Source organism: Amphibalanus amphitrite, unplaced genomic scaffold (assembly GCF_019059575.1).
Source record: "Amphibalanus amphitrite isolate SeventyFive unplaced genomic scaffold, NRLGWU_Aamphi_draft 000140F_arrow, whole genome shotgun sequence".
In the NCBI taxonomy this organism is placed as follows: domain Eukaryota; kingdom Metazoa; phylum Arthropoda; class Thecostraca; order Balanomorpha; family Balanidae; genus Amphibalanus; species Amphibalanus amphitrite.
This window is the reverse complement of record NW_024881635.1, coordinates 538,065-564,914: the sequence shown is the minus strand read 5'-3', so window position 1 is coordinate 564,914 and position 26,850 is coordinate 538,065. Positions and strand designations below refer to the sequence as shown.

At 49.1% G+C, this 26,850-nt stretch overlaps 2 protein-coding genes across 3 annotated transcripts in view; one reads left to right on the top strand and one right to left on the bottom strand.

Moving 5' to 3' along the window:
* The window catches only part of LOC122382484 (ras-like protein family member 10B), a 37,764-nt gene extending 24,656 nt beyond the window's left edge, over nucleotides 1-13,108 (bottom strand). The window contains exon 1 of one of the 2 annotated variants that reach the window (XM_043367860.1): nucleotides 12,867-13,108. The gene's annotated coding sequence lies outside the window, so the exon portion shown is untranslated. The remainder of the gene's footprint in view (nucleotides 1-12,866) is intronic. The other variant, XM_043367861.1, reaches the window with a different exon arrangement.
* A 7,755-nt stretch (nucleotides 13,109-20,863) lies between these two features.
* On the top strand, nucleotides 20,864-26,215 carry LOC122382483 (protein RFT1 homolog). Its single transcript, XM_043367859.1, has 9 exons — nucleotides 20,864-21,156; nucleotides 22,159-22,244; nucleotides 22,490-22,606; nucleotides 23,056-23,245; nucleotides 23,579-23,806; nucleotides 24,175-24,414; nucleotides 24,754-25,004; nucleotides 25,267-25,395; nucleotides 25,847-26,215. Exons 1-9 carry the CDS (start codon nucleotides 21,079-21,081, stop codon nucleotides 26,118-26,120), a joined length of 1,593 nt encoding a protein of 530 aa, XP_043223794.1. The 5' UTR covers nucleotides 20,864-21,078; the 3' UTR covers nucleotides 26,121-26,215.
* The last annotated feature ends 635 nt before the right edge of the window (nucleotides 26,216-26,850 follow it).

The following is a 26,850-nucleotide window of genomic DNA, read 5'->3' as shown; positions in this document are numbered from 1 at the left end:
CCCGTCGTGAAAACGGCTAATGCGTACTTACTGACCTCGTACGGAGACTGCACCACGGCAGACCATATTTGCTGACATTCAGTAACGTGAATGTCAGGTGGTTGTTAGCGGACGCTAACTACCACGATCTCAGAACAGCAAACTCGTGCGCTCCATACCGAGCCCCAACGTAGATGGGATCCTGTCATTGACATTACTTTGGCATTTAACTTGGGTAATCGCTGCAATAATTTGCCATGGAAAGCAAAGCACGATCTCTTCTGTTGATTTTATGATGTTTTTTTTAGCATTGCACGATTGCTGTAAAAATATTTGTTGGTAAGATTAAAGTACAATCTCTTTTTCTTTCAGCACATCTTTCGCATTCTCTCTCTCTCTCTCTCTCTCTCTCTCTCTCTCTCTCTCTCTCTCTCTCTCTCTCTCTCTCTCTCTCTCTCTCTCTCTCTCTCTCTCTCTCCTCCCTCCCTCCCTCCCTCCCTCCCCCCTCCCTCTCTCCCCTCTCGCCACTCTGGCGTCTCGGTGCCCCGGACAGGTCTGATTGCGCTGATGAACGATGCACGGGTCGGGTACGGCCGGCCGGCGCTGCGGTCCGACTGAGCCCGCCGCCGTATCCAGCTGTCGGTAATGCCGATCCATTGCCGGGCAGCGGGCTGACGGGGCCACTCCCAGGGGAAATTGAACGCCGGCCCGGTCCGGCCGATTGCAGAACCGCAGTCGGCGAGATGAAACGGATACTCGTACCGACGACATGGCCATGGATGAAAGAACCAAGAACCTGGATAGGAAACTCCTATTCCTTCAACATTACGGGCAGCGTTCCGGGCGATCGACCTGCCACCTAGCGTTCGGTAAGTATCGGGACTGGAAACTCCCGCCGTTAAGCATTACGGCCTATGGGGGACGCGGGGCGGCATGTTTTGAAACGGGTATTAAACCGCAATGCGGATTTATTTTTAGGTTTAGAAGCTATTTGCGACAGACAAAATTAATCAGGCTATCGAATGAGACCAAAACTATTATTGTCCGTTCCGCACAAAAGTCGTACACAAGGGCCGAATACAGGCGACCTTGAAAAAGAGGGCCATTTCTAGTGTTTTTCTCTACGCGGCGCCGGTGAACGCTTACGCGGCGCCAGTGAATGCGCGGCAGACGCGGCTCCCGCTGCCGCCGCGCGTGCCCTCGGGCACTTACCGAAGGGAACGCAATCAGCTGTTAGTTTCCAATCCAGGTTCTCCTTCATCCATGACATGGCTACAGCCAGTTTGTCTTTTGTGATTTGACACTGATGTTTAGACCAATAAGCAGTCACGAAGGTTATAAAACACTTGCTTTGCCTTGCGATGTCTGTTTTAAGGGTCTTGAATTGAAAATTGCTGGCGAAAATACAATGCTATATTGAATCACATGTAGGTTACAGGTATGTTTTCGCTACACACACCGAAGCCAGTTGCTATTATGCGTGAAAGGCATAAAATTCACTTATTTTCAGGAAAAGTTTTGCACGGCTGGAACAGGTAAGATGTTGGGCTACGTTGTGAGAGGGAGAGAGAGAGAGAGAGAGAGAGAGAGAGAGAGAGAGAGAGAGAGAGAGAGAGAGAGAGGGGAGAGAGAGAGAGAGAGAGAGAGTCGAACCCACGCAAACAGCGCCGTGTGACGAGAAACGCCGCCGACGGGCGACGCTGGTTTCAGTTGGTCTCTGTTTGTACATTTCCGGCGGGTTGGCGGGGGTGGCGAGGTTGGCCCGCCGTGGGAGGTCCAGGTCCGGGTGGCGAAGTGCCGCCCGTGAACCGGACGTGGAACGAATTTACTTCCGACGGACACGGCTATGGTCCGGTGGACCTTGCGCCAGCCTAGGCCGCCAGCCAGACACAGTACCTAACACATAAAGTCACCGGGACATCATGATCCCACAGATTTGTACCAGCGAGAAAACTCGGGCGAGAAAACAATCGGGATGCATGAACTGTAAATACAACTTATGAAACGAGTTTATGTGGCACTGGTCTTGCTGAGTCACAGAAAATGCCGGTGGTCATTGGAGATATTTAGGGGAAGTTGGGGCAATGCCGGAGTTGGGGCAAAGCCGAAATTCGAGATATTTCGAAAACCGTAAGACATGGATGCCACCTGTCAGTGATGCTCTGAAGCTTAACCCTCGCATGTGTAGGGGGGGTCGGATGGACCCCCCCCATGGTTTTTCGCGAATAACTCGCGTAAAAAGCGGCCGATCGCGACGAAACTTTCAGTACCCTCTCATTGATCAATTTTACACCTACCCTGAAAATTTCATGACCCTGACCCAAATGACCTTTGACCTGTGACCTCTTTTCCGAGACCATGTTTGGCCGGAATCGCGATTCCGCGTATGTCGGCTCGCATTAGCCGCGTGTTTGCAAGCTTTTCGTGGTTTCAAACGCTCAAACATGTGATTTGATGTTGCTCCCATGCATTAGAATGGGTGTCAAGGTCACCTGAAGGTCAGGTCAGGTCAATGACCTTTGGTGACTTCGGGTGACCTCGGCTCACTTTTTCGAGTTTTACATGTTTCTAGGCTAGTTTTTGGAGCTGAATTCGAATTTAGCAACCATATGAACATTTACGAAGTAGTTTTGGTGCCTTCGTAACATGTTACGAAGCTGTCAGAGGCGGTTGACACGTACTACGAATACCCGTCACAACCCCTACTGGTTGACCTGACCTGACCTGACCCGACCTGGTCAAAATGCTTCAAGACATCATCTGTGATCAAAACTAACACGATATTCGTGATCAGCACCCCGAAAAACCCCTTAGCAGCCACACTTTACGACTTTCTAATAGGTCCCGATTTTCCCGACTTTGGGTCATTGACCTGACCTGGAAGGTCAACCAATGACCTAGGACCCTAAAATTGGGTATCATTGGCTTCCTCTCGTCACGGGCAACACGCTCGTTTTTTCCGCGAAGCTCTAGCTCGATCGGGGGCCAAACGGCAAGGGGGGGGGGGTCCAACCGACCCCCCCTACACATTAGAAGCTGGCAAACGCCGCACACATGCGAGGGTTAAGTGACTACAATTATCGCATGTTTGTTACGAGTCGTCATTCGGAATACTTCGACTGTGAGGGCGCCAAGAGCGTTTTCAAGGTACGTTTCCCTTGTACTACATGCGCCTTTGAAGCTGCATTTTTTACTCATTATGCTACCGTTTGTCTGGCCAATTCGGTCAAGTAATCTTTAGCATGTCTTTGCATAAGTGTGCTGCCTATTTGAAATTTATACAGCACGTTGAAAAGTTATGGGCCTGCAAATGAAAGTATGGCTGGCTGGGGTAATGCCGAAAACGTGCGATTACGCACGTGTTAAAAGCACGCTACGTGGACTTTACTGCTGTAGAATAGCAACGCGTATTTTTAGTCACACAAATTACACTTTCAACCGACACAACGGCCTGTTATCCTATAAGGAATGATTTACCTGGCATTTTCTTATTATATCACACAATTATAACTTCCAGTGTGCACCGCGTCCTCAAGCTCTTGAAACGTGTGTCAGCTTTGATGAATTCTGGATAAAGTTTGAGATAAAATGGCAAAACATCAATTTCGGCATTCACCGTAGATCATTTCTCCCATTTTCGGCTTTCCCCGCAGTCCGGGGCAACGCCGAAAAAGTCACTTCTTTGATATTTTTAGTTTGTGCGCTTAACGGTATGCGAATTCATCAAATGCGCCCGGTATGTTTGAAAGGCAAAAGACTGGCCTCTCGAATGACGCCAACAAGAATAGCGTATGTTGTCTACCTTGCGTGCTACGGGCGTCAGAAAAAAAGTCTTCGGCGTTCCCCCAACTTCCCCTACTGGAAATACCTAACAGTCACTTTGGATTATTTATAATTTCATTTTTATTCAATTATTGGTCACCATTTTGCGCCTTTCATAACATTTAATGTCGAACAAAAACATTTTAATCTCGCACCTTGGTTAAAAGTAGCGGACATTCTTAGTCCACATTCTTTACAATATGAAAGGTGCAGTACTGTAGAGTACTGCGTACGTGAAATTTTGTAGATAAAAACGCTGGAGGCGGTAGGCCAGGTGACGGGGTTGCAACTCTGACGGGAGCGGTGGACTGCGGTTAGACTGTTCCGCCTTACACTCGTGTCGTGCGGCACAGTCTACCAGCGATTGTCGGCGGCAGTGTGTATTGAGCGACGGGTAGAGCCTGTAGAGCGGACGGTATAGGCGCCAGGCGGTACTTGGTTGGGAATTGAAGGAATAGCGCCAGGAGGGATTTGCTACGGAGGCCCGCTTTTTATAGTGGTTTGAATTTGTCGCATGTCGTGTGAGCTGAATGGTCACTGATCTACCGGCCATCCTGGTCAGACGGCCATGGTCCCTCATCTGCTTGGTAAGTAATGAGTGGGCACATGTATTGCCGATGATGATAAAAATAGGCTGAGCTATCGGGCTCTGTTTTATGACCTGCTTGATAGAACACACGATAGCTGTATCATTTGGTATAGGCAGAGCAGCAAATCCTCTCATTTGCTTAAAACACCGCTTGAAAGGACCTCTGTACGACACCGACTGTAACACGGCGGTTTCTCGTGCCCAGGGCGGGGCGCGCCGGTGTTGTTGTCAGCCCTTTACCAGAAGAGATGCTCTGCCGGTCCAGGTGTATTGTCGAGCACAACACAGAGCGAGGTGGTCAGCTACAGTGTCGGTCGAGACCGATGCAGGTACACGTCCGGCCTCAGTGGCCGCCGGGGGTCTTCTCACAAGCACGCGGAGCAGATGTTATGCGTCCAGCGGCTGTGGAAGTGTGGAGCCCTGTGGTCTTCCCGGACTGGTAACACGTCCGGCGCCGGTGGTGGCTCTAGGTCTTCTCCCCGTTCCTCCGTCCGGGCGGCCAGAGCAGAACTACTCTAACTTTAGGGCGTAGCCTTCTAACCTACGTGGCAGCTTACTATTGGCCAGGAGAGCATTTCATATATGGTTACACAGTTTGCGATTGGTCACTACCTCGTCAGAGGTGGGAGGTGCACTGCCCGAGGCTCACCCGGTACTGACTAAGTGTGACTAAACTATGATGGACAGGTATGTAAACGGTAGATCTAAAGCTTTGTTAAGTACAGGGCAGAGCCGAGATAGTTGAATAGCGCGCGCCGCTAAATCCTCAGAAGATGGACATGCGTGACACCGTGACGAACCGGCTTTGGGCGGCGGCGCGGCGCCACGGCTCACTGTAAAAAATCATAACACGTTTCGTGTTATATGGACAAAAACGACTCGGTATAACCGTGTGATGTTACACGTTTAGTGATGTTATCTTACACGGAAAGGCCGTGTTAAGTAACACTAGAACGAGTTCTAAGTCTGTCGTTTGTAGTGTTCCGCTACTCGCTAAAGACGTGTTACGAGTTTGATAACTCGTCATTGACTTTCTAGTGTATCGAAAGGCGTGCTACAATACTCGCATTAAACATGTAATGTGTTAATTAGCTACACTCGTGTTACTGTGCTCTGCTTAATATCGCTGCGGAATCCTAAATGGTGTTAACATATCGGAGTGTAAGATGTTATTGAGCACGCCAAAAACGTGTGACGTGTTTCGTAGCTCGGTTCGTGTTCATATACTTCCCGTCCAGTACCTCCTTTTAGAATGTATATTAACGCAAAATGAGCTGCATTACACGATTCAATGATCATGTTGAATGAATATATGAATATATAATTCATGTGGACTTATTGCGATGAAAGACGTACCTTCTTTGATGCAAACGGGGCTGTAACAGGCCCAGCCGCGTTTAAACAGAGGTAACGTCTTTAACCGCAATAAATCGACATGAAGTATACATTTATACAACTCATTCCACATAATTATTGAGGCGTGTAACACAGTTCGTTTTGCTTTAACACACATCCTCGTTAGCCAAGTTCATTAAGTCTCAGAGTACAGATCTACTCATTATATATTTCAACAGATTGTTCACAGTAAACAATACACATGCGCTCTGAGCCTCATCAGAAGTAACGCCACGGCGGACGAGCAGTGGACAGTGGTCCTCCGCGATCAGCAACACTAGTATTATGAAAGACACCTATAAACAACACGTCTTTGGGCCTGGCGATGAGAGAGTAGAGGTGCCGTTTCACATGCATTCACTGGCGCGGTCCTCAGCTTGTCGAGCCGCGGTCGTCGCAACGATTTTTTTAACGACTTTCCGGTCGACATTTGGGAGAGCTCTTGCGTCAATACTAGCTGGGAGTTCTGAGCGCTGGGGCATTGAATTTTCTCATTGAACACGGGGAACATTGCCGCACAAACTAGGAGGCGCACACTCAGAGGCGTGTTGTCTTCGGAGATGGCAGCCTCGCTCCCCTCCACCCATGACACTAGCGGTACGAGAGGAAATTCTAAAAAGCGTCCAACTTCTCCCGGTCCGGGTCTGAAATAAGAAAGAAATAATGTTAGTAATTGACGAAGTGCATGAGTGAACGGCATAATGATATATACCCTAACCTTCGCACGGGTGGGGGGTGGGGGGTGGGGGGGGGGCGTTGGCCACACCTGCCAGTTTTTTTTTGCGAGTGTAAAAAACTCGGCGAGCAGCGCTGCGAAACTTGGTATAGCTTATAATACATCAATTTTACATCGTGAGTAATATTTTCGATCCCGGGTCACATAAGGTCAGGTCACAGGCCAAGTTAACCCGCGCATGACTGGGGGGGGGCTCTACAGAGCCCCCCCTCACGTTTTTCAGCAATATCTTCTAAACTGTTTGACGGATCAACACGAAACTTGCGATACCCTCAGAGGCATCAATTTGACACCTTGTGTTAAAATTTCAACTTTCTAGCTACCATAGTTTAACCGGAAATGACGTCAGAGTGACGTCATGTCGGCCGATTTTCATGCAAAATACTGAATTACGGCAAACGCTCTCAAGAGCTCAGTTTTAAAGCTAGATCCATTTTCTTTGCATGAGTGGACTACAAATACACGTAGCTTTTAAACTGCTATCTCGAATTTTGAAAAATTGGAATATTTTGAAAAATATGTGTTTACAATTACAAAAATATATTTTTTGATTTTTTCAAAAAGTTTTTGACTTTTCGCAAAAACCGGAATACATGTGATAGAACACACCCTGATGAACTACCTTTGCAAGTTTTAGCCCAATATCTTCAAAAATAGCCAAGTTATTTGCATTATTGTCAAAATTTTACAATTTTATGTTTTTCAAATCCATTTTTCAGTACGTTTTTGACGTCGTACAGCAATATAATTGGCACCATCGTGTTCCTGAGCTCAAACTGCATCTGATAGGCACCTTTTTTGTTGAAAAATTTCATTTTCAAAATTTGACCTTTTCTGACCTGAAAGTGGCCTGACCTCCGGTAAATTCAGCTGACAATGACCTCAAATGACACAGACGACACTATATTCGAAATCTACGAGTAAAATGGACCATAAAACCTGCGTCACGTGACCGATACATGATATACAATTTTCGTGACCTAGGATGACCTGGCCTTGACCTTAAAAATTCAAAGTAAAAGTTCAGTACCCTCAGGGTATCTAAGGCATCCGTCAAGGAGTGCGTAAACCAAAAATGAGCCTGATCGGACCGGCGGTCCGGCGGTCAGAGCCTAAATTGTGAACTAGCAAAAATGTCGATAATTTTTTCTTTGACCTGACCTGTGACGTCATCGGTGACCTCGAGGTCAATTAAAATAGGTTTCGCTCGACAGTTTTTCCAGGGCTATCAGATGCCGTTTGAATTTTGACGATCGGCCCAGTAGTTTCGGAGATAGGAGGGGGGGGGCTCTGGAGAGCCCCCCCCAGTCACTCGCGTTATGGAAAATACCCCAGTCATGCGCGGGTTAAGTGATCATGCCTCTTTAAACTTTGTGATTCAGTCATTTCTAAAGTATATTCGTACATCCCAGAAGTTTGAAACTCATGCTATTGCATGAGCTTGTCAGTATGAACAATTTGCATCTCTCGGAATTTTGATATCTGTGACCTAAGGTCAGGTCGATTTTGTGACCCTCCACTGACTTTTAGTCAATGGAAGAAACTTGAAATCCGCTTCTTTTGGCCGTAAATACCCTCAAACATCGGGACACAGATGAACATGGCACAATGAACCGGAAAATTGCACCTGTGACCCCTTTAATGCCTCTGAGGTCATCTCAGGTCACGAACCGTCTCAAACAGTTTCTGAAAACACCAGGAATGTGTTCAGCTTAACAATACGAATCGAATGACATGCAACATGACCTTTTCCGTGACCTTGACCTGAGGTCAAATTTTTAAGTTGACCTTTTCGGGTCAACTTATAGGTTATTCGACGCGTCTCCTCGACGTCATTTTTCTTTGACCTATGACATCACAGGACGGCAAGCAAGGTCAAATTGTAGCAGTTTATAATGACAAACATTTTATTACTAAAGTGACTTATCATTTAAAAGAGACGACAAAACGTTGATACCTATTTAGTCAGGGAGAGAGGGGCAAGTATCGTAGATATTACTCTAGACTACTTTCAGTACCTAACAAGTGCTGAAAAAAAAATCGGACGTCACAAGAACAGTCGCTTTTTATTTTTTAGTCTTGCAAATAACTACATATATCACTGGCAGTTTATACACACATATTTTGTTAATTTTTAGGATGTGTATGGTTACGAAACGGGAGATGTTCAAAACCGTGACACTTTTTTGAGACACCCTGTAAAGGCAATAAGGAATAAGGATCTCTCCGACATATGCTCCGTTTTTAACTTCCCTAAATTAAAAAACCTGGCGGAGTTTTGAGTGTAGAAATATCAAAATCATGATATTTTTTTCGGAAATTTTGTGGCAGCAGTTTCCTTTGCCATGCATTTTGTACCTAATGTGCGATTTTTGAGTCTCTTGATTGAAAATCTATTTTGTGATTTATTCCCGTGAACGACTTTTTTATTTTTTAGACGGAAAATGTCCGAACATGACCTCAGTTTGACCCCCATAACTCATGACCCGAGGTGACCTAGGAAGCATTTTTCAGGAGTTGAGTGAAATTGATGTCCGGAGAAGTACTAGAATCGGCGAGTTAAAAATCGCGGCCGTTTTTGAGTTATCAGCGAGAAACAACAGGGGTGCCTCCCACTCCCCAGCGGGTCGCGGGCGTCGCGGGTTAAGCTTGCACCCTTTACTGAAGTGACCGTCCCTTGACCTCTAAATGGCCATTCCCTGCCATTATACTCTACACGAAAGGCCAACGTTTATAAACTAACACATACTTGGCGATTAGGTAAGTTCACCATCGACTCTATAGTTTATACCTATTATCGGTAACGTTCAACATCAACCCTGATCAACCCAATAGCCAATGCACATCAAAATACAGACGGCTGAGTTTCGGCGTCCGGATCCGTCCGCCGGAGGAGGCAGTCAGCCGTCGCTATGGCAACGGCCTGGCGCTTGGACAGCGGGACAGCTGACCACGGGAGCGGGACGAGAGAGGAGGGAGGGGCCTTGGGAGGGAGAGCGCAGGGGTAGAGCGGGGCGCCGGGGCGCCCGGGCTCTCGTCGGATTTGGGTAATCGGTTATGCTTTTGACGATAATAAATATGTTAAACATGTGATTTTAATTTTCAATATCGGCTTCATATTATAGAAGGCAAAATCCTAGTCTACTAAAATACAACACAACGGAGTCCCATGCAGACACTAATTGTGATTTGTGATATGTGAAATAATAAATCGGCAGAAATAGGACAATACCTTCTTATCCTGTTAGCAGTTGAGCCGCATTCATCAAGGAATGAAGTCCTGCCTGACAGTCTTGAGCTCTGACTGTGGGACTTCGAGATTGACCTTCATTCTGCTCATCTTGAGCCATATTCTGAAATAAATAAATTGTGTCAGTTCGCAGCCAAACAGATGTCTACCTACTTCTTATCCACAGACAAATGGAAAAGCAGAGGGAGATACCATGGGAAAGAGAGAGAGAGAGAGAGAGAGAGAGAGAGAGAGAGAGAGAGAGAGAGAGAGAGGCAAGAGAGAAACCAGGCAGACTAATTATAACTAGCTGGTAGATACATAGCAAAAGTTGAAAAGGTACAGTCAAAATTATTCATGTAAGTAGCATGTTTACAAACGCACACATAGCCACCAGTGGTGGAGTGACAGAATGAGAATCAGGGCCGAGGGCTCCTCCTTTCCATCCATAACGCCACGCTACACGGATAATATTTATGTAACCACACCTAAAAGGCATTTAATATCACTGATGTTATTGCTAAGAAAAATTTGGAGCAAGTATCACTTGTACTTACCAACAAGACGTCACACGCAGCACAGACACGACCTCCCTGGATCGCACAAAGATGGCGACTGAGGCCCACGCGGCGCTGCATTTGGCGCGAAACTGAACCGAGTAAGTTAACAACCCACAGTGTTAATTGGTGTTAATGTCCCTCAAGATCGCGGCCCAAATAATCCCATTCGGGTTTTTAAACTCGACGCAGAGGGGTAAAACACGGCAACGTGTCATTCAACACGGTAGAACCGTGCGCAAAGATGCTTCCACAAAATCGTATTCGTGTTTCGGAACACAGTGTCCGCCAATTGCGGGTATGAATACATGGCGATTACTCGAACAGTGTCATTGTACATGGGGATTCCGAGCTAGTTCATCCTGATTTGGACTAACCGTGTTTTGCTTCGCAATAAGGTTTACATTACTCGATAAATACGGATTCATTAGCAAGTTAGTTGTTTGAACACATCGTTAAAGTGAGTCAGAAAACTCAAACTGTGCTAACATTTTTTACAGTGCTGGGCGGCGGCGCGGCGGCACGGCAGCGCAGCGGCGTGTGGGGTCTCGGCAAAGTCGGCCCCGTACGGCAGAGATAATGAACGTTAAATATGTCTAATTGAAATAGGGCCACCACGCAGGTAAAATCGAACTACAAACTATTTAATCCTAAACCCACTAAAATAGAAGCGACGGTTAGCGTAGACAAACAACAATAAGCAATTAATCGAGAGAGACGCACGTTACACGACTTTGGTCGGAGGATCACTGACGGAAGAACTCATTTCAACGGGCTAAATTGTACGATCTCGATTGCTGATTTCCATGCTGAATGTGCTCCCCACAGAGACTTGCTGGCTCTTGAAACGGTTATACCTATCTTCTTAACAAAAGAATGCAGCAAACCATCGAAATGGAAATCTTTGGACGTAATCATGTGCCCGAGATGTCTTGCCCTTGGCGATTGCAATGCAGTCTCAGTTCATTGGAGAAAGCAGACGATGGTAGGGTGCGCTATGCATTTATCTGCTTATAGGAACAATTTGTACCACATGGAAACATGTCTTTGCCACAAACGTTTTGATGGCATTGACCGAAAAAATACTGTTTTGTATCGTCTTAAATTGGCATAGGACTCTCAAAACTGCAATCTTGGACAGTAGAACGAAGTCGTTTTTTTTTTTACCTGAAAACTGCTATATTCCCTGACATCATCAGCTGCTCATGACGTTGAACATCACACGCTATTAGTAGACGCATGAGGCGTAGTAACGCGGCCAACGGATCTAATACGCGCTTTGGCTTTTACGCCAATGGCATAAGCTGATGGAATGAAGTGAGCCTGATGGGATTGCAGCCTCTACGCATGAATTCCCACACATTTTTTCACCAGGGATCACATGTTCAATTATTCCACAAAGTCGTTTGCTCGCGTTCACAAAATATATTGTAACGGGCTCAAACTTTTACTTTTGCCTGTGGAGCGCACAATGAAGCGCATGGACAGCTAAAATTTTAGTTATAAGCCAACTTTGATTTTGACGGCATTCATTGCAAAAATACAGCTATGGCTACTACGCCATGGATTGTTTTAAGAGCAATGTTCAGTTCCACATTTGTTGCCCAGAGTGCAATTCAATTAACTCTTTGATCTCAACAAATCATCTCCGATTTCAACAAATTCGCTCATATAAAAGCACGAATGTAGGTACTACGTAAAATTTCGATTTACGTTGCCTTTTTTATTCATCACGTCGCCTCACTGGCTAAGTGTTTCAGCATCGTATAGCGGATGCGCTATGATCGCCATCGACCAGCCGCTTGCCATGTGTGCGGTCACGGAGCGACCATTAACCTGAGAGCGCTGCCTCGGGCGCACCTGTGCCCACCCGATTCCTACTGAGCTATCGTAGAATCATACTAGTGGGATACTAGCGCCCGTTTGTGGCTGAACGACCCGACGTATGCTCTACTGGACGGGTGATGTGTGTTCCTGCTTAAATTTACATCTTATTACAGGGAAGTTGTTGTGTCAGTCCGCAACCCGAACATAATGGATGAGGATAGCAAGCTGGCATTATACCTACACTAATTATACAATAGGCCATATATATGAACCTTTTGATAACATACTGAGTGAAAACTGAGTGCCACCGCATGTGCAAATAGCTTCAAAGCAGTTAGGCACAAAAAAAAGTTTTCGTCTGCCATTCTGTTAAAAAGAAGCGCAGTTTACGATTGCCAATCGTGTTCGGTATGTAAATGATAATAGTTTGTCTCAGACCTATATATGATGTTCGTCAATGGTTGAAGATATTATTTGCAGGAGCCCATTATGCCCCGTGCTACCATCCTGTCTCCAAAGAATTGCTCGAGCAAAAACTCTTCCCAGGAAAATATCTGTCGACACATCCAGTCATTGGTGCAGCACGAGTATGGAGGCAGCTAAGCGTCGAACACGGGGGAACACCGACAGTGCAGAGGACTATTTCGCTCGAACAGCCAGTGGTATGACCACACTCATACTGCATACTGTCCCGCTGGCCTACTGACCCAGCTAGCACGTTATGAGCCTCACCTGAAGCCGTTCCACGTAGCGGTCGCTCCTCTGACAGAAGGTCCACCTGCTCCGGCTCCGGCTCCGGCTCCTGCCCCGGCTCCGACCGCGGCTCCGGTTCCGGCGGTGGCCCGCCGCGGCCGCGCGCCGCCCCGTGCACCGTGCCTACACCTGCTGAGCGGCCGGCACCGAGCCCCGTGCACTACCCGCCGCCCGTGCCGCCATCCCGCCGACACTGCCGGCCGGCGGCGGCGACCGACCCCGACGGCGGCGACGGCGCGGTGCCGACGACAGGCGGTCAGGGCTGAGAGACCTGGCCCGCCGCGCGCGGAGGGCACCGGTCGATAGGGCACGCTGAGAGTTAGCGCCCGAAGACGCCGCCGGCCACCCCCACACCCAGAGTGGCCGGACCACGCCGCCGGCCACCCCCACACCCGGAGTGGCCGGACCACGCCGCCGGTCACCCCCACACCCGGAGTGGCCGGACCACGGCCGCCGGTCACCCCCACACCCGGAGTGGCCGGACCACGGCCGCCGGCCACCCCCACACCCGGAGTGGCCGGACCACGGAGCCGCAGATAGAGACCGGACGCTGTCTGCCGAAACACGGGTACTGGGGTCTCAATGAGTATTGCGGTCTGTGCCGGATTTCTTAGTCATTGTGCTACGTTTTTTCTTTCTCGTTATCATATTCTTCTATCGCCATGAGAACCACCAATTGGAAATGTTGATCAGCCATTTTCCTCCAGGGAGTCTGATTGCCCTAGTCATTCCTAGAACCACTGGCCATTACATATTAGCAGGGCAAGGTTATAGAGGCGCAGCGTCGCCGCTTCCCAGAAGAGATTATCGCGCTGAGCAGACCAGATAAAAGAACTCCAATATCCCTGCACCAGACTGTCTCGCTTAGTGTTATTGGTGGGCAGACGGTCACGTTGTTACTGATAGTCGCATTTACACAAACATTCTATTCATCCCTTTGTTGAGTCTCCACCGGATCTAGTGGGCGGTGCGAGGCTTTTAGGAACTGAACTGCACCCCTGTGAGACCCGTCTCAGATGGGTGCGACTGGTTACGACTGTAAGTGAGTGACGAGCGGTGTTCCGTCCGCTGGGCCCATCATGTCAGCTGGCGGTGTCCCATGGACGAGAAAGGGCACAGGGCGCGGTCGTAGTACACCCAGTGAACCCGTGTTCAAGTGAAGAGGTCACGCGAGGTCACGTCCCTCACTGTGGGACTGTGCTCTGCAGTCTGGGTCTCCAAAAGTGAAGACCATCAAACCACGGGTAATGGCATAGCGGCGTGGGTAACGACTACCTGTCAGCTGTCCGTGCGTGGAAGAGTTCATTACTTAGGGCTAAATAAATGTATAAGCTAACGGCATCTCTAGCGAGAAAAATAAAGTTCTGACTTTAAATTTATTAGGTGCGTGATGTTCAACATTTTTTGTTTGTTTGTTTGATTATGATAAAATCTAGGAATGCGCATTTTTAAGTAAGAAAATAGTGATGTATCTGGTCGGGAAGACGGTAAAATAAAACGGTAATGGGCCACGTGTCCCTAGGTGTTCCCATTACCCAACTTCAACCACCCCGAGTTAACCGCAGTCGGTTTTGTGGCCCGTCCACAGTTTGAGTGCAGCTACTGCCAGCTGCAGCTCGGCAGTTTCCGAAACGAGGCGGGAAAAACATCCGATTCGTCGCGTGCTTCCCTGCAGAGTTGGCTAGCCGTGATTTCTATCAGCGTCGCCGAGGGCTGCAAAGTTTGTTTTAGTGATTTCTCTCCGATACTTTTTGAGCCAAAAATAGCGCGGACGGTGTGAGCTGCACAGCTCGGGTAAAACTCCTGCTGCAGCAGTGTTTGCCGGAGCTTCACGCGGGGAAGGCCGGGAGACTGGAGCGGCAGAGTTGAGAACTCGCCGCTCCAGCCGGGAGTTTTACGACCGCTCAGTTTATGGCGCCATTCGCTCTCCGAATGAGGACGTCTGGGTGTGCAAATACTGTCACCCAGCGACCCAATCGCCTGTGGCCGAGTGAGATAGTGGTCGGCAACGGTCGCCGCGTGACAATTTAAACACAAATGATACACTGTCGGAGACAGTGTTATTTATCTATCATGAACTACTGGAGTGTTAGTGATTCAATTTAGCTTTCCACGCAGATTGGGCATTTCAAGTTCCTATCCTATTTTAAAACTTTTATTCTCTGAGGCTTGCTCATGCTGGTTAATCCATTGAGAATGGAATGAATAAAAGTTTGCTCTCCAGGAACCTCATATACCTAGTGTTGCTCGGGTATGCACATTGCACAATGCAAATGCAAATGCACATTGCACATTGCACAATGCACAATACACATTGCACAATGCACAATACACATTGCACAATGCAGATTGTATAACGCACATCAATAATGTCATAACGTGTATTTTTAACTGCGGCGATCATGCAATGTGCAACATCAACGCATCAATAATACAGCTAAAGCAGTTGTCACGATAGGCCTCGATAATTGAGGTACGCGTCATCACATACCACAATTTTAGTGTTCTGTGCAGGGACAGATATTTAGTGCAGGTTGCAGCTTCCACCGTTTCATGATACACCCGCATTTCAGGAGCGTCGTATATCGCGGCAGCTCAGAACGTCTTCCTCAGTATAACTCGTTTAAAGTGTTTATGCGGGCGCTGATCCGCTCCCTGATACTCGGGAAGGCTCCGCGCGACATACCGACACTATCTGCGGACCACACCAGAGCTCTGCGGCGCTCTCCAGTGGAGTCGGACCCGCTGCTGTTTTCAATTGCCACCCCGTCGCGCAGCCGTTGCTGGCTGTGCAGTGTCGTCGGCGCGGACTGACCTCCGGATGACATTTCACTTTTGATGGGGCGACACGACCGCGCCCGGCGGGGCCGGCCATTGTTGCAGATCGCTGCCAGAGCGGAGCTGCTTTGTTTCCGCACCGCCGCTAAGTGCTGTTGACGGTCCGCAGCAACAGAGAGTAGCGAAAGAGACGGCCGACGGCCGGCCGCCGAACAGGGATACCGAGCCAACACAAACAGCCTGCAGCTCGCGCACCGGATGGGCAGCGGTCTCAGATAGTTGGTTGAATTCTGAAATGTTGTGTTGAGGCCGGGGATGTTCGACATGGCAATCAACATGCCTCTTTATGGCTGAGCTCAGCCATACACACTGGCTCAGCAATGATTTTTTGCTGGATACACATATTTACAAGCGCTTGATAAGATCGCTAGTGCCTAAATCCATTCAGACATGCGATTGCGGTGGCAAGCGACTACCGGACAATTCATGGTATCAAAGGTCACAACATGGTCACAACTCACAACTGCAGGTTGGCGGGTCAGCACCAGAGGTTACAGTGCAGATTCCGTCTGCAGTCCCCTGACCAGCGCCGGATCAAAATATACTGCAAATTGGTTCCGCTGTCGGACCGTCTGAGCGTCACAAATTTCACCTCAGCCCGCGGGGTGCCATAAAGTCACGTGACGCGCAGCCAGGTTCAGCCAGAGGCCCGACTGCATTTCTATTCATGATAACATTGTATACCTATGGTATGTGATTGCTGTATGTCGATTGTAGGTAGAAACCTTCGGATGTTCTGGAAAATATTTTAGAGACCTAAAAGGCTAAAATACTATAGATATGGGCTCTCCTGATGTGCTGAGCTACTCATGCTTTGAGTTACGCGTTTTACATGTTAACATATTTAATGAACGCATGACATGTGTACTTTACACTATAACAGTAGATTTTGATTTCTCCTTAGCACCGTCCAGAACAATTGAATTCGTAAGTTATCATTCTTTGCAGCTGTATACCAACTCAGGCGGAAACAGACCGCAAATAAAGCCTGTGTTTGACACCCGTGATGAGAAATGCTACCGTCCAAATACACACCAAGGTATTGAGGACACGCGGACCGAGTGAAACACGCGACACTGGCCGCAGCCCTCCCACAGGGCTGTTTGTTAGTACTGCGCCACGCTGCGGTTCCTATCCGAGCCGCAGAAGGATAAATATTCATCGAATCTCCGCAGCTGCCCGTGTGATTGCGACGCGTTCCACCAAATACAAACTGACTGGCGCCGCCCACCTAGTAAACTGCTAGCCACTTCAGGCTGCGAGAATATGTAATGGCTGTTAAAACACAGAACATATGTCATAGAAAACAGTTTGATGTGTGACGCTACGGCCTCCATACATTTTCCCATACATTTTTTTTTCGATCGGTGTAGCCTTATGTATAGTACATTTAATATATGAACAACCTTATCAAAATATGGCTGATTTAATATCTATTTTTTGTCGGTCCAGCCCGCCTGTCTGTCGGTCTGTCGGTCGGTCTGTCTGTCGGTGTGTCGGTGTGTCGGTCTGTCGGTCTGTTGGTCTGTCGTTCTGTCGGTCTGTCGGTCTGTCAGTCTGTCTGTCTGTCTGTCTGTCTGTCTGTCTGTCTGTCTGTCTGTCTGTCTGTCTGTCTGTCTGTCTGTCTGTCTGTCTGTCTGTCTGTCTGTCTGTCTGTCTGGCAGGCTGGCTGGCTGTATCTATCTCTGTGTCTGTCTGTCTGTCTGTCTGTCTGTCTGTCTGTCTGTCTGTCTGTCTGTTTGCCGGCCGTCTGTCCCTGTCCGGACCGGGCTCTCAAAAGCGGCGATTGATCGGCAGAGTCTGACAAACTGAACTGGGTGGAGGTATCGATTGTGAGGCAGCTGCGGTCTCCTCCAACCGAGCCCGGCTCGACACCACGCCTCGCTGACTTCTGGAGTCCCGGACCCGACCGAGGACACCCCCTCCCTCCCCCCACCACCACCACCCTCCCTGCTCGAGTCAGCGCCGGCGACGAAAATTACGCCGCCCAGAAAACTTCCAGACCTGTTGGTTTGTCGAAGAGTGCGACTTGGCAAACTTCAGAGAGCTGTTACGGAAGTTTGCGATTTAAATAGCGCGTCTTGTTATGCCACTTGCTGCTGTGATATTCGTCCGTTGCATGTTTTACGTTTGAGTTGATTCGCTTATAGAAGTGTGGATTTGTACTTCGTGAATAGTTTTGGAATTCAAGTTGGAAAACGCACATCCACACAAGCGCGATGCCGACGAGCTGATAAAGCATGTGAAGATAAAAATATAGCTTTTACGAAGCGTTGCAAAAAAATGGCATGTGTTGTGTGTGCCGTAAATAAATTAGCTCTTGGAGCTTAGTCCCAAGTGATGTAGGTTGACAAAACACAGAAAATCTAATGAAATAACTAAGCACCTGCCCCGCAGTCTGCAGGGCGCAGAAAAACGGTGTCCTGCGCCGATGGTCGGCCTTCGATCGGCCCCTAGTCGAGGTCTGCAGACCGGCGAATCGATGGAATAATCGGTGTCAGCCGGTCGGAGGTGAATTGCGGCCGCCCCGGCCGGCCGGCCGGCTGTCTCGCGCACTGTTTGCTCGTGTCGTCAGCAGTTCCTATACGGTCCGGCATTCTGACTGCGGTGCCAGGCGGACGGAGTCGGGGAGCCGGCATCCGGTCAGCTACACGTAGTTTGGCTACTACAGCCGCACTGAAATGTCTGGATGGCGACTGGTCAGTGTAGCGACGTGAATTTGTGTCGTTGGATGGTGAATATTGGTCTCAGCTCTAATAAGACGGGTATTAGTGAGAACATTTTTCTTGACAATTTGGGTATACCTACATAAGATTGCAATTTGGGTTGCAATTTGGGTATGTATAAGATTCCGGACCGGGTTATTGTCATCCAATTTTCACACTGCTGTGCTGTATAGTGTATATCAGAAGTTAAAGGAGCTTTAGCAGTAAATCGTTTCGGGTTTGAGCTTTCGCACTTTATTGTCTAAAAAACCTCGAAGTGTGCGTAATCGGCTTCGCGGTCATTGGTCGCAAAGCATCAACGCGATGCGATACCGTTGTAGTTGTCCCTCACAGTACCTATATTATGGAATATTTGCGACTTGACAGGACGTCGAGACATCAATTAATGTCGTCACAATCGATCTGTGCGGACTCGACGAATCCGCGGATAATGCTCAATAAGAGCAGGTAGCCTATCCACGCATAGACAGGCGACGCTTATTGCGTCTATATATTTCCATTCTCCGGCACATGAAGCTGGCATAATGTCATTACAGGCCAAATTAGATGAGGATTGATTGTGGCCAATCAGAGCCGCATTGGAACCTAATACAGAAACAGGCGGGACAGGATATCTTATGCATGATAAGGGGCAGAAAAGAGACGGTAGAATGACCAGAGATACTGACGAACTTCGAGCAACTAGTTTGGGATCAGTGGGAGATAGTCGTTGGGGTCGGCAGGGTCGGTAGGAGGTCAGTTGGAGACGGTCAGTGGGAGACGATTGAGGGAGACGGTTCAGGGAGACGGTCAGGGGAGACGGTCAGTGGGAGACGGTCAGTGGGAGACGGTCAGTGGGAGACGGTCAGTGGGAGACGGTCGGTGGGAGACGGTCAGCGGGAGGTGGTCAGTGGGAGACGGTCAGGGGGGACGGTCAGTGGGAGACGGTCAGGGGAGACGGTCAGTGGGAGACGGTCAGTGGGAGACGGCCAGTGGGAGACGGTCAGTGGGAGACGGTCGGTGGGAGACGGTCAGTGGGAGGTGGTCAGTGGGAAGTGGTCAGTGGGAGACGGTCAGTGGGAGACGGTCAGGGAGACGGTCAGTGGGAGACGGTCAGTGGGAGGTGGTCAGTGGGAGACGGTCAGGGGGGACGGTCAGTGGGAGACGGTCAGGGGAGACGGTCAGTGGGAGACGGTCAGTGGGAGACGGCCAGTGGGAGACGGTCAGTGGGAGACGGTCGGTGGGAGACGGTCAGTGGGAGGTGGTCAGTGGGAAGTGGTCAGTGGGAGACGGTCAGTGGGAGACGGTCAGGGAGACGGTCAGTGGGAGACGGTCAGTGGGAGGTGGTCAGTGGGAGACGGTCAGGGGGGACGGTCAGTGGGAGACGGTCAGGGGAGACGGTCAGTGGGAGACGGTCAGTGGGAGACGGTCAGTGGGAGACGGCCAGTGGGAGACGGTCAGTGGGAGACGGTCGGTGGGAGACGGTCAGTGGGAGGTGGTCAGTGGGAAGTGGTCAGTGGGAGACGGTCAGTGGGAGACGGTTCAGGGAGACGGTCAGGGGAGACGGTCAGTGGGAGACGGTCAGTGGGAGACTGTCAGTGGGAGACGGTCAATGGGAGACGATCAGTGGGATACGGTCAGTGGGAGACGGTCAGTGGGAGGTGGTCAGTGGGGTCAGTGGGAGACGGTCAGTGGGAGATGATCAGTGGGTTCAGCGGGAGACTGTCAGCACGGGTCAGTGGGAGACGGTTGATGAGGTCACTGGAAGCAGTCGGTGAGAGCCGGCTGTTGATGTCAGTGGGGCGGCTAGTGAGTACACTCGGTGTGGTCAGTGGTCGGTGGTCGGGGGAGTCACTTTGAGATGGTCACGACTCACGGACCACGGTGCAGTTCTTATAAACGACGGCAATTAAATTCGGGGAACAGTTGGCGGGTTGACTGGTGGCTGGTGTCACTAGCAGACGGACGTGGTCTCGACGAGGTCTAAGACAGTCGGGGAGATTGTCGGTGGAGTCAGCTGTAAATGGAGATGGTCGGTGGAAATAGAATCATATGTATGTATAGTGGGATGATCGATCGTGTTAGTCGGATCTGGAGGACAATCTGTGTCCAGCCGATTCAAAATACTTTTACCTTTCTTCGGAATCCTTATCGATTCACATTTCACATGGCTCACTGAAAATTGTCTTAGGAGTTGTAACACATAAACAATCCAGTTACATGAAACTCATCGTGACTCACTCTATTATTGAGGTTGACAATATTTTAGCAGTATAAACCTGATATTATTTTTTAGCAGACGCGTTATATTTGTAAACTAGTTAATTTGTTCTAATAGGCAAAAAACAGAAACATGCTGCCGTCGTTGCTAGGCAACCAATGTGTTTGAAAGCAGGTATCCTAGCAACGCCGGTGTTTTGACCAATTATCGTTAGTGGAACGGTGTCGACGAACAAATGGAATATAATTCTTTCGAAATGCTGACGCATTTTGGAAATCAAGGCAGTTTATACCTGGAAATGCGCTCAGGAATATTGCAATATATTGTTTTTTGAGTTGCCAAGTCACCCTTTTTCTTTGTCTAAAGAATCTTGATATATCAATATCCAGGAATTCCCTATTAGGGACTTAAGTTTTACAATCGAAGCATGGCTACGGAGGAGCAAAAGGACAAAAATGTGCTGAAAAGTATGCTGCACTCAACCTCATCATTAATTATTGTTCAAGTAAGTGTTGTCTACTCGCCTTGTCTACTCACCTTGTCAGGTTCCGCCTACTTAGCAGTCTGCTAGGATAAAGGCAAGTGAAAAGAAAAGATAGGTATCAATATAGATAATTGAATGTTTGGGGTTTGTCTCTTGATTGCTGCTCAACCTTGCCCTTGAAAAACCAATGACATTCTAAAAAATGAAGTGCAAATAATTATCTTGCTTAAAATGCAATACCATCTTCCCATTGCCTGAAGATAAAGCTTCTCACAATGATAAAGAATGTCATTGCACCACTGATGTATTTAGTACAATAGTGCAAATGACATTTGCAGTGTGAATGTCTAAAAATTACCAAAGTATTTGTATTGCTATTTTCGACTGTTGTGTCCTTCAAACTGATGCAGACTGCAAAGTAGCGTGAAAGGAGATTGACACACCATGCCAGCCAGGGGAATCAGTCCACCTCCACACCAAGCAGACAGGAAATCCACATCAGCTTGCATTGAACAAGGCCAAAAATTTCTGCCTACTGTGAAATTTAGAAATATTCACTAGCATAAGCCAGGAGATAATAGGGCCAATTTGAATCATATCCCGGCCGACCTTGTTATTTTGGTAGTCGTAAGATTCCGCATGACACCTACCTATCATCATGGGGCATGCACCATCCCAGGTGAAATTCCTATCACACCAAGGTAAATCGGCAATGCTGAATGTATAATGCACTGGCAGCCTTGAGCCAAATGCTCATGCAACAAAAAGATAGCTGTTAAATTGTTGTGTTTTGTGGCACAACTTTTTAGGTGCCTACCACAGGCTATGTTGGTAGGCATATTATTATTAATTATTTTGACTCATGGTTTGCTGAGGTGACAGTGATATCAAAAAGACAAACTTTTCTTAATAATGCAATAATTTTGACATTCTCAATGAATAACCTATATGTTGCAGAGATCAGAATAGCATGGTCTGTATTGCACATATTGATGCTGAAGCTACCTATCAAATGTCTTTCAGATAACCTACCGAGTGTTCACATTCATCACAAATGCAGTCATTCTCCGGTATATTACATCTGATGTACTGGGCATCATCAATGTCAGGTATGCACCCTTTACTTTTTTCCTATCATGCATTTGTGATGCATCCACTGTGTCTGACTGCCTTAGCCTAAGTAGAACATATGCTTTTATCTCACCACAACTGTTGTGTGTACTTGGTTATCTTTATAAGCATGCACCTACTTACATTTTCCTTTTGACTGACATTCAGCTCTTTATTTAAGTGTAGTTTTACAGTAGGTAAATCAATTCTGTTCAAAGTTCTGAAGCCCTGGTCTGCTTCCCAGGTTGGCCTTACTCTACTCGACTGCCACTTTTGTCAGTGTGGAGGCTTTCCGTCGGGCGGCGCTGGGCGTGACAGAGAGGAGCAAGTGGCGCCAGGCCATCAACTTGGTGTGGCTCAGGTACATCACTCCGGACACCAGTTTAACTGGAAATGGTCACAGCGGTTGGGAGAAGCTACATATCGGCAGTTTCCAGCAAGAACATCCTAAGTGTCAAATTTTCGAAATTGATATTTTCATACCATTCGACTCAGCTCGACGAGCTGAGTCGAATGGCATAGAAATCTCAATTTCAAAAATTTAACACTTTGGATGTGCTTGCTGGGAACTGTCGATATACCTACCTACTTCAAAAACGCAGTCAATGGGTAGCAGCTAATCGGCACAGTTCTGTTTAGTAGTAAGTGGTTTTAAAAGGTCATTGCCTCGATAAATGACGTTCATTTCTTCAGATGTGGGGATCATCATAGGCACATAAGTATGTAATGTTTTACTGCCAGTGAACTGAGTGCATTACAAAAGGACCAGTGTTGTATTTGCCTCTGACTGACGCCCTGCTCCCCTGTTAGCGTGCCCGTGTCAGCGGCGGTGTCGGCGGCGCTGGCCGGCCTCTGGCTGCACGCGCTCAGCCAGCCGGCGCCCGAGGTCACCTCAGAGTACCGTCTGGGCGTGTGGGTCACCGCGGCCATGGTCGTACTGGAGACGGCCGCCCAGCCGCTGGTCATCCTGGCGCAGGCCATGCTCTTTGTCAAACTAAAGGTGAACATTGAACAATGACGGTGGGGTGACGGAAAGGAGAGGGATGGGATGTCAGGAGGTAGGTGAGGTGCTTTGGTTCTTAGAGGACTCTATTACTCAGTGAAACTGTATCGGAAGCTCAAAGCGCTGGCTACGGTATAGTTGCTTACGGATCGTCGATCGCTCCCACCGCTTTAAAGTGCTGTATCATCCCTTCCTTGGTGACCTATATGGATGATCTCTCATGCCGTCTTCTTATCCCTCTCACCCACTCACTCCCCCTCACCCACTTTCTCTTTCGCCCTCTCATCCTCTCTCTCTCCCCTCTCACCCACTCTCTCGCTCTTTCCCCAGGTGGTAGCCGACATGGTCAGCCTGTGCAGCCGGGTGGCGCTCAAAGCCTGGCTGATCGCCCTGTACCCGTCCCACGCCATCTGGGCCTACTGTGTGGGTCACGCGGTCAGCTCCGCTCTCCTGGTGGTCATCTATTACGGCACCCTGCTCTGGCACGTCCGATCCCCGGATAACTGCCTGCCGGTGAAGTCAGCGAGCGAGCTGGGACCCAGACTGGTGCCGGGACAGGTGAGGCCAGTGAACTCTTTGTGAAGTGGCGGGTTTTCAAATGTAGTCAATCGTTTTCGCGGTCATAGAGGTTTCTTTTAGCCAAGTCGTCGCATTCTTCGTTTCATTTAGCTAGAACGTTAGTTCTAAGGCCTCTTATATTGCAGTCAAACGGTATTAAGACCTACCTGTGTTACAGACAGCTCACGGCAGCGCTGGGTCGAGTATCCTCAGAAATAGAGCCCAAGTTGTGCTGCCACATCTCCCCACTTACCACGTCTGGCTCTAACATTTCCTGTCGCGACGGTGGCGATGTAACCGGTGCTGCCATCTCTACCCACTGATCAGTAATACCTCTCCTCCCCTCTCCTCCCTTCACCCTTCCACAGCCGGCGCTGGACCGTGACCAGCTGGCCCTCACCTGGAGCTTCTTCAAGCAAGGCCTGCTGAAACAGCTGCTGACGGAGGGCGAGCGCTACCTGATGACCGCCTTCCACCTGCTCGACTTCTCCGAGCAGGGCCTGTACGACGTGGTGGCCAACCTGGGCAGCCTGGCGGCCCGCTTCCTCTTTCAGCCAGTCGAGGAAAACGCCTACGTCTACTTCTCGCGCACGGTGGAACGGGGAAAGGTGAGCTGTCATAGGATTGGCTGCTGGGAATGAATGACGTGCTTTTTAGTGATCAGAGTCAGTTTTTATGTATGAGTATTGACTAGTGACATTCCAATAGAAAACAGCTCTGAGTGCATTGGGGCGCGCCGTTAGGCTGTGGTTAATGGTAGGGCTGTGGACAAGTGTCTATCCTCTTACACAAGATGCCAATAGCTCCTCTACGGCTCTTCGTCTTTACCGTCAGCCGTCGCGTCCTCAGCTACCATATCCTCTGCAACTCGGAAGTCGCTGTCTCTCTCCCTTCTATCTGCTATCTCCCTATCCCTCCACGCATTGACTAACCCCTCCCCCCTCCAGCCGGTGTCTGCCGCGGCAGGCCGGGTTCTGCACGACCTGCTGCGCGCCATGAGCCTGCTCGGCCTGATAGCCGTGACGTTCGGCTGGAGCTACTCCCACCTGCTGCTGCGGCTGTATGGCGGCGCCCTGCTGGCCGCCGGTCCGGCCGTCAGTCTGCTGCGCGCTCAGTGCGCCTACGTACTCCTACTGGCGGTGAACGGAGTGCTGGAGTGCTACACGTTCGCGGTGATGCGCGAGGAAGAGATCAATGGGTGAGTGGGAGCGAAGATACTCCCGAAAGCGGCCGGGAATTATGGTCTGTGGCTTAGTAAGGGGTGAGGTAAAAGTCAGTAGATGCTAAGAGGATTAGGATTTAGGAAATGGCGTTCTCATGCTGGTTTTTGTTGTTAGAATGCCTTTTGCGGCTAAAAGCGAAGTGGAAAGGCTGGCCAGTCGTGGGCGATAAAGTGAAGCCAGGAACGTTATTATTGCAGGCTTTGGCAGCTGATCTGACGTTTTTTCCTGGCGTTTCAGGTACAACCGAAAGATGGTGCTGCTATCTGTGATATTCGTCGTCTCGACAGGGATCTTTACTAGGCTATTCGGCGGGGTTGGATTTATCCTCGCCAACTGCGTCAATATGCTGACCAGGATATACGTTTGGTGAGTTTTTTTCGGCGTAATTCTACGACGCTCATATGAAAATATGTCATTCTGACCGCAGTTTGGCAATGGCATGTGTATGTTTTTGTCGCTGGGAACCAAGCGGTTCCTTCAGAAATACTGTTAAGTTTAGTTAGTATCACGCTGTATTCGTTTCTTCTCGATGTAGTTTACACTAATTTCCAAACCCGTCCACCGACTGATACCACTGTCTGCTGCCTCCCGATACAGTGTCCGGACTCCGATACCGCTCTCGCCCCGTCCCCGTCTCGTATGCTGCTGTTATATTCTGGTGCAATGTCCCATACCACCCCGCCTCCACCCCGTGTGTCGCTGATGCCTGATGCAGTGTCCCGTACCCCTCTCACCCCATCCCCATCACGCGTGTTGCTGATGCCCGTTACAGTGTCCCGTACCCCTCTCACCCCGTCCCCGCCCCGTGTGTCGCCAGTTACCGGTTCGTGGCCGGCCTGCCGCTGGAGCCGGCGGTCTCCGTGCCGCCGCTGCTCGGTCTCCGCCCGCCGCCCGCCGTGGCTGCCGCGCTGGTGACCGCCGGCCTGCTGGCAGCCGGCTCCGAGAGCTGGCTGTACCCCAGCTCCGCCGCCGCCCACGTGGCTGTGGGCGCGCTCTGTGGGGCCGCCGTGGTGGCCGCGGCAGTGTACAGCGAGCCCCGCCTCCTCCAGGCGGTCAGGGAGCGAGTCGGGGATAAACTGAAGCGCAGCTAGCGGGCAGTGCTACTCACATGGTCACGCAGGGAACAGGGGTTGTTTTGTTGTGATATTTATGTGCATTTTGGGTTGAATATACACCGTGCCTGTCATTAGAGTGGATCTATCAATTTTAAGACTGGTGCGACTGCAGGGGGCGTTGTGGCTATCGCCCATTTGAGAGCTGGACAGTGCTTGAAAGCAACTTCCTACCATGAATTTTGGCATTCAGATCCTAATTATAGCCATTTGTGATGAACGATGCAGGGGACGGCAGGGGAGGTGTAGGGATGGCACCTCCCTGGAGCTTATGGTAATTGTGGAAGCCCATTACCGTTTACCACCACTGCATAGCCAAAGTGGCAAGACCGGAGAGACGCGATCAGGCCGGATTGCCAGTTGTCGATTCCTCTATCGTTGTAGAGGTCGCTTGCAAAGTGAGATGACCGCATTTCGTAGAGGGCGGTGAAATCGTGGCCGGTTAGCGTCTGATATGTCGTACTAGCCTGAAAGTGACGCCATCGACTTTGTCTGATAACGTCCTCAGTCGAATGATAACTGATGCAAATATGTTCAGTCAGACCACGGATACATATTATCGAATATAAAAAAATCATCAATAAACCGAGGGCAAAAAATGATCTCCACTTTTCCAGAAACTTAGAATTTTCATTACCTACTTTTTATGACGTAATTTGATGAGTGGCTTTAAGAAATTCGTTTTCTTTTTAGTAATATCTTGAATGTA